Here is a 15,762-nt window from a genome sequence, read left to right as displayed (position 1 = left end):
AATACATGATATAAATATATAAATACAGATACATATATTACATTAATATATGAATACATTTCAATATAATACCTGTACGGGGAACCCCTAATCGGCCTTAGAAACCCCGAGCCCCGTACACGGCAATATAGACACATTAGACATGTGTTATATAAACATTATTATATATAAACACATTATTATATATAGACACATCAATTCGTATAAGTACCTAAGCTGTTTAGGTTAATTTATTAACAGTTATTCTATAAATAAAAACAATCGCATTTCACTATACATGGTGTTTCAGCTGGAAATTATTGTAATTGAGGAAGTAAAAATATAGTTCAGTGACATCTCACTTTATCTCGTCGTTGAGGATCGTCTAATCTTTTAAAGAATTCCCAACTTTTGAACTTTTTATTTATAAAAATCCGTACAAAGCTGAGTGTATTGTTGGAACGCTGCTAAAATGAAGCAACTTTAATGAAATTCATAAAATTATACCTTAAAAATTCATAGAGTGTGATTTTACTGATTTGAGTATTACTGAAAATTATTCTGTTTTGTTTATTTACTTTACTTTGGTTACTATAATCGACAAACGAAGTGATATTTTCTTGCAAATAGATTGTTATCCTAAATGAAGTACAAGGAACGTAATATTATGAAGAAAAAAAAGAAATATCTTATAGAAATTCAAATCATAGGTTCGAGTAGATGTGAAAAAATTAAAATTTTTATTGCAAAAAATGTAATTTAATAAAATCTTTAACAAACCTGATTGATTGAAATTATGGTGAGGTTATATAAATTACTATAACTTTCTCGTTGAACAATTTGCATGTAAAAATGGACCCGCATTAGACACATAATGTAGTAACTGCAAATTTGACAGTTGTTTCATATGTTGGGGACTGGGAAATCTAGGATTTGGTTTAATTTTTAATTTTCTCATTTATATGAAAAACGTATGAATTAACAAAAATAAAAGCTTTTAAATTCAATTATCCCTCGTTCAACAGTTTTCCTTAAAAAGACAGTTGTAAAACCTATAACTATGATATTTGAGACGTTGCAGTTTTAAAAAGATGACTTAATAGTTTTAAACGGTTCAATAAAAAATCAGTGTTTCTTACAAGCTGCTGTTTGAAAAGCATTTTTTATTTAGCTCATTATAAAGTTATAAAGATGGTCCTCAATGACATTCCTCTTAACCACCGTCCACGTTTTGCCACCTGTAGGAAAACGTTGCTTCACAATCATCCATGTACATGATCTAAACGTCGAGAGAAATCGGAGAATAAGTTACTAGTCAAACTGTGTAAGTAATGTTTGTGGAAGTACAGTTGGAATTTATATTGTTTGCGCCTGCCGTGTAGTTTTATTAGGTGATGTAATACCTGTGAAGGATGTGCATGATTTTGATGTTTTCTTATGATTGTAGTGCGAATTATTTGGCAGATGTCCTAAATTACATTAAGTTCATCATTTTATGGTATAATCAATAGAGCCATTGCACATTGAAAAAAATGTTTTTATTATATCTTTATTTGATTAATATTATTAATTAAAGGCATTAAGAACATAATAATACATGTATATTTGATGTAAGATCATAATAGCATGATACAGGCATGTAGAGAAACTACCCATTGGTAGACGTTTTTACATTAGCAGGTCTCCTGGCCATCTTTTTTTTTAGACGCATCGGAGGATTGTCAGGAATGGAAGAGGGACAAACGAGATTTACTAACTTCTTTGGTATTCCATGTTCAATCAGAATATTATACAGCTTCTGGCGGTCAATAGAATCGTAAGCCTTTTGGAAATCTATATAAAGCTGATAAACTAACCCATTGTATTCCAATTTTTTCTGCAAGGTTTGGAAAGTTTGGGTGGCTAGGGAGTTTATTATGAAAAGAATGGTTCGAGCTAGATCGGTTATATATGGGACATTGAGGTCTTTATAGATGATTTTATTTATGACAAAGTAAGGAGCATTGAGGACTTTGGATTGTAAGGATTGGCTACGAGAAGAATTCAAAGGTTTTGTGGATTCCTAAAACTCAACTCCGTATGTCCAGTAAGTGCTGTAATAGTCGGAATCGGAGTGCAGTTTCCTATCTTTCCCATATTTTGTAAGGAGTCCAAGTTATTCATTTGTCTATGGGAAATATTAAATTATAATTTAAGCCCTGTTATATTTAGAAATTGAAGAACGCTATTGATAAGTCTTATTCCTTTCGAATTAGGATTGCGATTGATAGGAGATTAAAGGGAGTATCATTTATTAGTCAAAACAGATTTAAGTGATAGAGATCAAGATTTTTTGAACCTTGTTAAACAGATAATCCTAGATTTATGGCGTCCGATTATAAAAGTTTAGTCTAGTCCAGTCTGAATTACTTAATAGTCAATCTAATGAGCTATTTTTAAATTTTAATTAAAAATTGATTGATAATCTATCTGTCGACGTCCCTACTGTTCCGAAAACAACGATTCCTTTTTAATTTATAAAAACAAATATTAGATTAACATCGAGAATCAATTAAAAAAATCAATTTTCTCGAATTATTTATTTGAATTTAATTTTTGTACTATGTCCAATTATTTTTTTATATTATTTATGTATTATTTTATCTTCAATTGCGATTGACCGGGGAGCTTCTTTATACATTAATTATCCTAAAATAATTAGCTGGTAACAATAGACCAAGCCTGATTTGGACTCCGGGACACGAAGGAACTGAAACAAGTGAGTAATACAATCTCAGAGAAGATACAATCACTGGTCGGCCAGTCACCGCGAACCATACTTGTCCCACTGGAAGGTACGGCAACTAATATTTTTGTGCAGATTTATTGTTAGAGGACTAGACAGCTGATCATGTTGGGATTTGAAGAGAAGATTGTGGGTTCAATTCTCACCAAGGTTAGTCTATGTATTTTATGAGTGGTCATAAGAAATGAATCTTGACATTCCCACTCCCGGATTACATAGGTCCATATACATAGGTCCTTGAGTAGGACTTGAACTAAAATAATAAAAATAAAAAAAAATGTTACTAATATTTTATTAATTATTTTTGTTGATGTTTTTATGTCAGCTAATAGATAATAAAAGTGACTTTTTTAAGCAAAGTAATTTTGAACTATTTATCCCTATAATTACCCTCTTTTACTCCAAGTCGGGAGTGGAGGTGCCCTAAATAATACGTTAGCTATATCCAGATAAAAAAATTAAACCAGGAAGAAAAAAAGAAGGAAATATTCTGGGCCTCTAAGTACGGTTTGAAGCCATTCAATCTCTTTTTCAATTAGCCAAGTGTTAATTGTACTTAAAGCTGGCAGAGAAGGAATTGAAAACAATAACGGGCTACTGCCTGCTAAAATATCATCACGAGGAACTTCCACTGGCTGTTTAGGCCTGGAGGATGAAGAAAAGGCTGAAAATATCCTGCAGGATGTTGTACCCTTTGCCTTCCACAGATTGCATTATTTAACTCATTGATATTATAAGATTTCACAAAATATTCTTATAGGTCGTCGTGAGAAAGAGTTTTCCATCTCTTAATACAACAATAGTTATAATTTGTTTTAACTCGAAATATAAATTTTTATAGACCTTGTTGATTACAATTGCATACCAAAACAGGCTTATGAATTCGGCGTAGTAAAAGTTATCGTTATCTTATAAGAATGTGTTTGAAATAATTTTATGCCCTATTAGGTATTCAGGAATAATATATTAGTCCGTTTGGAATAAAGAGAAACGGCCCTTCGATAAGAACATACGGACATATAAACAAATGACACGCGTGGGTTTGTGCGCACCCGGGAGTGTACGCGCAGACAGTATTTCAGAGCCTCGTAACAATGGCACTGCTAATAAATATTTTTAAAGACGCAATTCAATAACTCCAGGGCGCGCCTATCTTCTTGGAGGTCGGGTATTGTAACCCTTGTCGTTTGTCCTGATAGTGTTAATGTTTATTTCTTTTGTTAGGACAGGAATGACTGTACAAATTTGCTGAACTCGGTCAATTTATTGTTTTTACTTTCATTCAAGGCACGCATTTATTGTTTTATGTTATTTTCTGTGCTTTCGTTTCAATAGGAAACAGTTATTTAAAGTTTATGGAGAACATGTATACATTGCTAGTTGTGCGCAACCAAAATCGCCTGTTTTTTTTACCTCCTACGCTCCTTTACTCCTATATGAGTATAGACATAATTCTTTAAAAAAACTCCATAAGTGGGCCTTGAAACTATGATCGTTTTTGCATAATCAGTAATAATTTTACTAGTACAGTACCGAAGTGTTGTTTCCTGACATTTCTAAGAGCAGATTTAACGTAGCAGTGAAAGTTAAAATTTTTTAATTTTGATATACGTTAATTAATCATTTTTTCTTTTACTTACCCATATGGAAGAATATATAGAGAGGAGAAATATCGAGATTGAGATTAAAATTTTTAATTCAAGTTTAGGCCTTTTGAGGTTCCCTGAGTCTAACCTAGTCCTGCAAAATGGTTTGTTTGTGTTTGTGTTGAGGGTATATGAGCAGTCTAGCTCAAAATCGAAGAGTCAGTCGAAAATTAAATTACATATTTAAAGCCGGTAAAGCAATTTTTTTCTCTCGATAAAATCGACTAACTGGAAGTGCCCACTTTTTCGATTTTCTCGAAAACGGTTTTGATTAAACTCGATTTATAAATGTAAGATTAAGTTGTATTTTGTTCTTGATAGGGATTATCCTCATTGGAATAATTTAGCAGGATTTAAATACAGATTTTTCATAAACTCATCCTCTAAAGTATTTGATAATTAACTTAAACTTAAGATAAGGGACAAAATATTTTTTCCTCGTTGAAACAGTTACAGAAATAAGAACAGTAATATTATTATATACTGTTAAAGGAACACCAACGATTTTAGAAAAAAGAAAATTTAACATATAAAGCCAAAGAAGGTAATGGAGAATGATAAAAAACGTATAACACACGTTGATAAACATTTTGAGTAATAAATTGAAGCGCACATGCGCAGTGCATTTTTCCGTTTCGCCACTCCTAAACATGCTTTAAAAGATGTTTTATTTGACTATGTATGAGCCTTTCTGGATGACTCTAATCCTTTACCACGATGGCTAAATCCATAAAATTATTCTTAATATTTTTAATATCGATTCTATGACAATGTAGATTCAAATGACTGATAAAGAGAATAATGTAAATTTTAGTCTACTGTTGTATATTTTACATTTCTGTCATACATTCATAAAAGAAAAATATTCTGTTGAAATTAGATCAAGTCAAGCTTCCAACTAAAGGGCTCGTTTGGAAAATTAGTGCGGGAAAGTTTGAAATATCTGTTCCGAAACCAGAATTTCTACGCGTACCACTCAGGTGGCATCGGCACATCATCTCCACTCTTACAGTCCTTTATTGCCAATATCCTATACCAAATGGAGATAATTAATTACTTATAATCAGTTCAGCAAATACAGTTTAACGGTGTATCGTATGTATATTCAAAGGCTGTCAAAGTGAGATGTGCTATGCCTAATCCATGTTTTGTATGTGATTTTGTAGTTTTCAGTTCTGATGATCCCTGAATCGACAATGCTTTGAGTGATTATTTACTGTATTTGGGGGGAACGAGGGTGTATTTTGGGTTCTTCCGATAAATTTCTGCTAATAATTTCTCCTCTAATTATTTAAAATATAATCATATATTTAACCTAATTATTTGCTTTAAATTTAATTCTTGTTGTATTAAGATTTTTTTGAAGTTATCCTAACGAAACTTTTGTTTTCAGATATGACGAGCCCAGGGATTCGGAGTGCGCCCCTGGAAGCCTTAGAGGCGAGGGTGACTTTCCTGGAGGCAGCGCTCAAAGCCAAGCAACTGGAACTTGAAGCTTTGGAGCGACAAAAGGATCTTGAAATACTGGAACTCAAATCTCTCCTAGATAAATTCCAGTCGGTCATACCCTACCACATCAATCAGAATAACAATACCGTCTATAGGAAGGGAGAGACAAGGCGCCGAAGGGCTCAGGGAATTTCGGCAGAGCCGCTTTCGGAAGAAGGAGTCAGGGATTCGGACGAGGGGCTCAAAGCTGTCGACAAAAGTGAAAGGTATGTTAACTAATTTATATATATTATCATAGATGTATCTTGACATTGTAATCTTGTTTGGCTGCCTTGAACAATAATAAAATCTCTCTTGATAAATGTGAGATCTGAAGTCATGTTCTCTTTGAAATCTGTGTATTCTACCCACAATACATAGAATATTTAGTTAGGATATTTCGGTTATTAGAAAATAATGTGTTCACTTTTAAAGATCTTCGCCTATTTTAGACGAAACATAAAATAAAATTTATCACAACAAATTTAGATGTAAAATCTTATAAATATTTATTGTTACTATAAATAGATATTATTTACATGGATATAGTCTTTTGAACCAGAATAAAAAGTTATACAAGTATTTAAATGAAAATGTTTAATAGAGGAATTTTAAGTAATACATTATTTTACTAAAAGTTCTTGAAATTGCTCGCTTGTTTTGCTGCTTTTATTGCAGTATTGCCCTTTTCGTTGTTGTCGTTTTATTGTAGTGCTATTTATTTAGCTGGCATTCTGATAAATTCAAAAATAGCTGTGAAATATATAATTCGAACTGATTTTTTGGGAATAATCACGTTATTTTCCAATTTCAGGTGCCTTTTAAATAATGCACAATTAGACTATCTCAATTCCTCTCTTCCCGTTTTAAACAAATATTTCGTAAGTGATACAGGACCGTCGCTCCCAAGGGGTCTTAGTGGGGCGGGTCGGCTAGGAAGGATACCAGTGGAACAATCCTTTCTCGTTCCATTAATTCCATGGCGTAGACCATAGGCTAGGCTATACTATCTTAACTGGACTCATATCAACACCTTATAATGCCACAAGACAATTAAAGGGAGAAGATACACTAAAGTATATATAATACATTTCATGTGTGGACTAATGTTATTTTTTTTATGAGGGATACGAAAAAAAAATCCACAAAGTATAATGAAGGGGCGTCAAATGACATGAATCGAATTCCTCTTTCAATAAATGTTTCTCTGACAATATGACAGGTGGTGGTGTCCCGTTGGAACCAGATGTCTGTCATATCTAAACAGATCCCAACCTGTCACGAACCTCGTAATATTGACAAGTTTGTGACTGAATGAATGAATAAAGGAAATGCGACAACTCAGTACACAATGGAAATAGATCAATAAAACTTATAATACCACCGGGTGAAAAAAGGATTAAGCAATTGTAATTACTTCTTATGTTTATATTTGCACATGCTAACATTTTTTCTAGAAGGTGTTATGAATAAAAAAAAGGAAATAATCATCTCAAAAGTAGTTTTAAATTATTTCTCAATTTTATGAAATTCATTAATTTTTCGAAATTCCGTCCAATTTTAAATTTTTTATATAAACTAATTATGTCTTTAAGAAAATTTATATTTCTCATTTAATACCAATCAATTACCATTTATAGTTCGCTATTATTAACATCAGACCCATAATTTGAGAGATTACTACTGTTTATTAAAAATTAAACAACCTTCATTTTTAAGAATCGCTTTTAAAATTAACTGTAGAAAGCTTTATTAAATTTGAACACATCTATGTCTGACTTGGATTAGATAAAACCATATAAAATGCGAAGAACAGGTATATAAGGGGTTATTTGTCCGTTAAATAATTTATACTATTAGTTGATTAAGTGCTTGTCAATCCGTAGCTAACGAAATTTATTCCAAAGTTGTGTTTTTTGTTTTTCTTTAGCCAGTGATTATTCCAAGACAGATCTTCCTTTGAATAAACTATACCACCCAGGAAATGGAATTTTGTGCTGGCGTGGGATTCGGGTGCTCTACTAAACACCTACGCCAACTCCCACTAATCCAAGCTCGGACAAGAATTATTTCTGCCCTTGTATTATACCGTCTGACCTCTGTAGTCTTTCATAACACGCCTAAATAGTTTATCATAATTTATTTTATCTATTTGTTTTATAAGAGTGAAATAACAATTGTCGTCCACCATTACTATGAAACACATTCATTGGTTTATTATTAATTATTTATCTTATTCATATTAGCACTTATGGGGCTAACCTATAATTTTAGACTTCAATTTCCTGTGTAGTATAAACCAACTTTTTCAATCTACCGGAATAATGTAACCATACATATAATTAGGTTTAAAAAGACTTCAAAACATCATTATGGTGCTTTGTATGAATAAATAAAAATCAATATTGCAATGACAACATTTTAGGCCATTTTCGCTCTCATATTCTTCACGTGGGGGTAGAATTACATTATTTTTGGATCACAGTTTCATACCAGATACCAGTAGATATACTGTAAGCTCTAATAAAATATATTCTTAGAGGTTATTTTGAGAAGGGAAATTTTTACCTCTCGATCTGCAACTGATGTCATAATAGTGAACATTTCTGTTCTATAAACAAAATTTGGCACTTCCTCTTCATACCTTCGGAAGGGGAGGGGGGCTAGGTTGTAGTAATGTCCCCCCTTCAAAATAAAATTCATGATAATTTTTATTTTATAGTAAAATATCCTACCTTATTAAAATAACTTGACAATCAAATTTTGGCATTTTGGGTGTATTAAGTACATCTAAATTGCCCCCAAAAAGTATTTTCGTTGTATAAAGTACATCAAAATTGCTTAAAAAAAAAGGTATTGGGTATGAAATAATACATAAAACCAGGAGAATAGCTAATGAATTACCTCCTAAATTGACTGAATAAATAACTAAAAGGTACTAAAAAAGTACTCAATATATAAAATCACTATTATGTTAAATCGGGGATGACAGTAGCAGCATGGTAACGCGGCTGTCTGCCAACTCAAAGGTAGCAAGTTCGATTCCTCGATTGGGAATCTAGAAGTAAGAAAGTTCCCAGTTAAATATTTCTTTTTTAGTTTTTATTTGTAGTTGATTTATTTATTAGCTCTGGTAAGCGATTGAACAGATGTGGTACCATATAGTTTAAAGTACGTATACCAAATTTATTGTTATAGGGCGGTTCAAAAAATTTAATTTTTTTCTATGTTTTTTAGATAAATTATTTCTTTTCTAAATAAATTATACTCAATAAATTTTAAGATAATTCTATAAAAATTAAATACTTTAGGTGGTAAAGTATCAACAATTTTAAGATTTTCTGTTTTATTATTGCGGTTCGTTATTGCTCTTAATGTTGGAGTTTATATATTATATTAAATGACTTTCAACACTGGCACCATAATCACATGCTTATAAAGTAATTAAAAATTGATTTTTAATTATTAGGAAAACAGAACTAATCTTGCGCCATTAGATCCGACTCCTGCCTGGTCAAAACCATCTTATCATTTATCTGTATTTCTTTATAGGTTATATTTTTTCATCAACCTAGGTAAAAATTTATTTTGGGGTGTAGATAGTTGGCCGTAGATTAACGATTGGAGATTTATTTTCTTTTAGAACTTCAGGACCTGCGATTTATGAACAACATTGTAAACCCCCCTAAGTCCCTTCTGGTTTTGGAATCAATTTAGAATCGCTTGGTGTTGGAATCTGTTTACGTTTGGCTCGATTCCATATACATCAAGGTCGTTTTATTCTCCACTTTATTAGATACTCAACATCTGTCATTGTTAGATATCGCGCTAATGGTCGCCCGTCATATTTCAGACTGTATTACTAGAAGAGAAAATAGTCCATAAAAAAAATATGATTTCCCTAAATACTTCTTCATGGCCTTGGTAACCAAGTGACATTGAACAGAGTACACTTAGTAAATCACCGCATTCCTTCTATTTATAGCGCAACCGTGTACTTACTGTCCCCAGCACGATTATTTGCAATGCACTTCATTAGTGCCAATTTAATTCTCGGTTATTTCTTATTAAAGCTTTAAAATAAATAAATTAGATAAAACATCTGGAGTGTTATTTTAAACATAAAAATCTACTTCAGTAAATTTGGATATAATTTTTTATTAACTAGGTAAAATATATTTTTTAATTTAATTAAAAATACAGGACTCCTTTATAAACTGAAAAGAGTTCTTCCCAGCACCTACTATCTAATCCTAAAGTCTTATTTAGAAGTGGGATACTTCCGGATTCGACAGGGCTCATCATTATCCTCATGTTTCGCAGCAGAAGCTGGAGTTCCGCAGGGATCTATTTTAGCGCCATTATTATACACTTTGTATACCTCCGATTTACCCACAATGGAACACACTCTCACGGCCACTTATGCCGACGACACAGCCATTTTAGCCAAGCATAGCGACCCAGCACAAGCCTCAGAACGATTACAAATACACCTAGCTCACATCCATGAATGGTGTATCAAATGGAAATCAAGGATAAACATTGAGAAATCAGTTCAAATAACTTTTACGCTCCGTCGTGGTATATGTCCTCCTGTTTTTCTAAATGAACAAAGTTTAACCCGGACAGACACAATAAAATACCTTGGATTGACATTAGACAAACGACTTACATGGACTCCCCACATAAAAATAACAAAACAAAAGCTAAATTTCCGACTTAAATTATTATTTCATCTTTTAAATAAACGATCAAAATTACCACTTTCAGAAAAACTAAAGATTTATACTTACCTTCTCAGACCAATTTGGACTTACGGTGCACAAATTTATGGATATGCCAAAAAAACTAACTTACTGAAACTGCAACAGTTTCAATCAAAATTACTAAGACTGATCAGTAGTGCTCCCCCCTACATCAGTAACAAGAACTTACACAAAGACTTACGAACTGCCTACGTACAAACAACCATTAAATCATTATATAAACGGTTTCACGACGCACTTCCAACACACACTAACCCTCTAATTCAAGGACTATCAACACTAGACTTAGCAGATACGAGACGACGTTTACGAAGGAGCTGGAATAGGGACCTCTTAAATTGATTTTTAAATTTCAATTTTAATGGAGAGGCATCATTGGATGACCTTAACCTTCATGCCTTCATGACTTTTTTTTTTCTTTCTCTCTCTCTCTCTCTACATCTCATTCGCTGGTTGTAAAAATACTTTTACAGTTGTGAATAAACTTAATAAAGTAAAAAAAAAAAAAAATTAATTAAAAAGTAAACACATTTGAATGATGCCTAATTTCAGCAAAGCTGTTTTAAAAAAAATATTACCTTGAAATTTATAAAAATAATATATCTTTTCCTTATCATAAAACAATTAAAGATTGCTTATTCCTTTATACAGGCGGAATATGAACAATCAAAACCCTTGTATAGTAAGTAAGTACCCAAGTGAATTGGACTGACCAGACAATAGTCCTAATGAAGACTTACAACGTGGGTCGAAAATTAGATTTCAAATAAATAGTTTTTGTTGCTTTTTTATTTTATTAATTATTGATTTATGAATAATAAAAATGCCGCTACAACCCATTAAGAGTTATAGGTGCTGTACTTTGTAAAGAATTTCTGTTACTAGACCTACGGTTGTATAAGGTGGTGATTTGGTCAGAATTAATAGTGCTAATTTTATGAGGGCGTACCCATTGGGTTGACTCACGGCTACAATAACAGAATATGTAACTATTTGTTACAGCCGGATTCGAACCAATGACTACTGCTTTGTATAAAGCAGTAGTTTTGTATAGGCCTCATTCATCATATACTCTAGAGTAGTTTTACCGAATCGAATACAAAATTATTCATTAGTGAGTTGCATGATGTCCAATGTAGTAGGAAACGTCACGGAATTGAGAAATAGACGGTATGAGAAGTTTGTTTGTTTGGTTGTTTAGTGGCGCGAAACTACATTGGTCATCAACGCCATTTATATTTTAATTAATTTTGCTAATATTCGTTAAATTTCATTTATTTTTTGATTTGATTATTTTATTTATTTATTTTATTATTTTTTTTTTCTTCCGATCAAGTTATATTTTTGTCAGTAAATTTTGTGATTTCAAAAAACCGAAACACCAATTTATTGCCGTATCATCGTCTCCAATGGTTTTTGAGATATCTTGGCTTAGTCCCAAGCTACTGAGATGTGGTGTAAAATATGGGCATCGTTGGAAAACATGGCTTATTGTTAAATTGTTATTGCAATACTGGCAGTTCGGAGGCGTTTCTTTTGATATAAGATAGGAGTGGGTGAGCCTCGTGTGACCTATTCTCAGCCTAGTCAGTACAACTTCCTCTACAGCATTTGCAACTGGAGGAACCCCAGGGCTTGACATCTTTTTTAATAGTTTTTAATTTGCTCATTGGGCTTTCGTACAACATAGATTGCCATTTATCTTTGACTTCCTGTACAAGAGGCCTGCATATCTCTGACGGAGTTAAAATTGCTTTACCCCGTCCCGGAAGCGCGAGTGCTTCTCTTGCAGCGTGATCGGCCAGTTCATTCCCTGCGATTCCTACATGGCTTGGAACCCATAGAAATGTTACTGACATACCCATGTTGTGTAGAGTTTTTAAGTGAAAATGAAACATTTAAGTGAAAATGAAAACGGTATGAGAAGTGTGAAGGTATCCAATATCTGCTTCCAAAACTTTTGGACAAAGATAAATTTCTTTAAAGGATTAGTTTTCAATCCGTAATAGGTTTATTATTTGAGTATTAATATTTAGATTTATTTGTAATTTTAATTACTGTTTTATTTGTTTTAATAAAAAATTGGGTGAAAAATATTTTTAGTTTAGGCTTTACAACTAAAAATAATCAGATATTCGGTGAAATTTATTGTTTTAAAATTGTGAATATTATTGTTGTATAAATTAAAGTAATAACCTTACTTTCTGTTCAGAAATAGTTAGTAAAAATTGAAAAATTAATTGTGTAACAATTTAGCATATTCAGTGCTCGAAGTTTGTTTTTAATTTCTTCAAAATATAACTGTACTTATTCGTATTGAAGCACATTCTACTATTTTCTTGTTTTCCTTAACCTAAATTTTCAGTAGGAAATTATCCGTTATTCTTAAAATAACTATCGCTTGATAAATCGTGCACTCTGCTCTCTAATATAACTCATTAAAACATTATTACTATTGATGAACTTTTCATGGTCAGTTTTACAAGGATAGATTTACTGGATATGAAATCATTACTGAGGACAAATCAGAACTAAAATTTTGTTTATTGGTTACTTACACTATAATTCCTATAGTGTAATTCTAATTGTTTTTGTTAACTATGATGATCATTTATCAAGTTAAACACACATGTATTGCTTATATGTGAATTCCTTTTATTTATTCAGTTATCATATTCTTTTTTATACATAAATAAACACTTTTCTTCCGTTATGTACTAATCTTAATTACTCAAGACCCAAATCACTTGGTAATATTTCTTCCCTATAGTGCGTAAATCAAAATAAAAAAAAAAATCTCAACATGGTAAGAATTGAGAGGAAACGGAAATTGTATTCCGCTGTACATTGCAGAGAGAAAAAAAAGTTGTGTTACCCATCTGTATTGTGTATTTTTTTTTTTTTTTATTTTATTTTTTTTTTTTTCCGAATCCTCTAAAACAGAAATAAAATGTGAGTTAGTAGTGCATTAATGTGTAGAAAGAAAAAGTAATTCGTGTTGTGTCTTACCTTTTACTACCTTTGGGATTTAAAGGTTACCTGTTATATTTAATTTTACATATGAGCTATCCGTTCAGCAACTATTTGAGTCCGGAGGTGAGGGGCCTCCTCGTGTTATATCGCATATAATATACAAATAAAAATAAAGATAAATAAAAATAAAAATACAAATAATAAAGACAATAGATAATAGTGAAATGATAAGAGAAACAGTTCTGTATTGTGTAGATCTATGGAAGGCATACTTATACCCAGTCATTCAATTTTTTTTAAAACTTTTTATAATGTGTAGGCATAGTACATTAAAATTATAATATATAACTGTAATATTGGTCTGGGTAGTAAATAAACATTGTTTTTATTTACAATAAATAAACATTGTATTTATTACAATAAATTTTGTATTTTTTATTACTATTTTGATACCTTTATTGACCGCCACCCGAAGTATCTTCCTCCAATCTACTTCATACGGTCAACTATCTTCTTCCAATATAACAGCAATACACGATTTTTGTTTTTTTTTATTTCATTTTTGTTCTTTTATTTCCTTATTATTCATAATTTTTCCTCATTATTTATTTTTATATTTTGGTATATTTTCTTCCTTGATCTAATACATCTATTTTTGCATTCTATTTAACAAGCATAGAATAAAATTAAAATATAAAATATTAATAATAAAATTTTTAAATAAAATAACAATATATATACATACACATCTATCGTATTTTAGCATATAAGTTCTATTCAAACAAAAAAAAAACAACTAAACAATTAACTCCTAGGATAACAACCTCTAAATAGATTGATTTAGAGGATATTCATTTATTATTTATGTTATTTTATTTAATTTTTAACTTTTACTATTTTTTCATGTTTATGGATTTTTTATATTCCAAATCGGCCTGTTAGGATTAAACATTGCTATCATTAAAACAATTTCTTTTGATAATGTAGGAGTTTAGTTTCATGCAAAAGACACCCCTTAATATCTACAATGTTATGATTAGTGAATAGTTTTTAATAATAAAAAAACTAGTAAAACAAAACAAAAAAAATAATGAAATTAAGAAATAATAATAATTATGGAATTAAAAAATGAAAGAGACTAACATGAACCACTAATATATTTAGAATTAATGAAATAAATAACTGACTTGTAAAATAAATTAATTATTTGAGAAAAAATTAAATTAAGTAAATAATAAAATAAACAAATACAGATATTAAGATTTTTAAGAGAATGCAATCATTTTGTTACTTAAAACTGAGAGATTTATTAATAATAGTATTCTGTATAAATACATTCACCTGGTCTGTTTCATATATTTCTCTATCATTCGCGTTCTCCTTTCTGGGTACAAATATAGGCGTTGTTGGTTTTCTTCCAATTCCTTTTTTAATATAGTCCGAGTTCTAATTAAATTAACTTTAATTTATCTCGTGTCTTTGAAAACAATATGCAGGTACTAATTTATTTTAAGTTATTTTGTTTTGTTTAGACATTTAAAATTATAATTATTAACGCTCCAATTTTTCACTGTATTTAATTTAAAAGGGGACTTATGGAGGATGTGTTTATCTTGGGACATTAATATTTATGAAATATAAATTGATAAATTAATATTACTGTCAAACATTATATAAATTAAGAAATAGTTGTTTCTTAAACTAAATTAAATTAAATTCAAATCACCTTGTTTTAACCTCCATATAGAACAGTATGTAAAAATGTCATTTTTTGTTTGTATCCGTAATTCACTTTTTCAAGTTTATTTACCATGAGACCTTTATGGCTTTTGCAGTTGAGTGCACTCTATTTCATTCATGATGTAACTATTTTGAGTGTCCATAATGAACTACAGTTTCATATTCGTTCAATTTATTATGTAGGCATATGTATGGATTTATATATTTAATTTAATTATTTATTGTCTTATATGTTTATAGGGTTGGAGTATCGTTTTTCCACTATTCGAACAATAAAGTCACGAAACTTTGCCTATATAGTGGTTTTACTATTGACTAATCTTAAAGAACCTCAAAAATATATATTATTAATTATTATCATTTATTGATGTATAGTTTTGTAGCA

The 15,762-nt window shown here is 30.8% G+C and overlaps 1 protein-coding gene across 4 annotated transcripts in view; it reads left to right on the top strand.

Annotated features, from left to right (window-relative positions):
* Positions 1 to 15,762, top strand: part of for (cGMP-dependent protein kinase for) — a 601,089-nt gene that overhangs the window by 68,548 nt on the left and 516,779 nt on the right. For all 4 annotated transcript variants that reach the window (XM_014422034.2, XM_024358993.2, XM_024358990.2 and 1 more), the window contains exon 2: positions 5,804 to 6,125. In XM_014422034.2, coding sequence (XP_014277520.1) covers positions 5,804 to 6,125 — 322 coding nt within the window. The remainder of the gene's footprint in view (positions 1 to 5,803; positions 6,126 to 15,762) is intronic.

This window comes from Halyomorpha halys, unplaced genomic scaffold, assembly GCF_000696795.3.
Source record: "Halyomorpha halys isolate HHAL.00 unplaced genomic scaffold, Hhal_1.1 Scaffold352.1, whole genome shotgun sequence".
In the NCBI taxonomy this organism is placed as follows: domain Eukaryota; kingdom Metazoa; phylum Arthropoda; class Insecta; order Hemiptera; family Pentatomidae; genus Halyomorpha; species Halyomorpha halys.
This window is presented reverse-complemented; position numbering and strand designations above follow the sequence as displayed.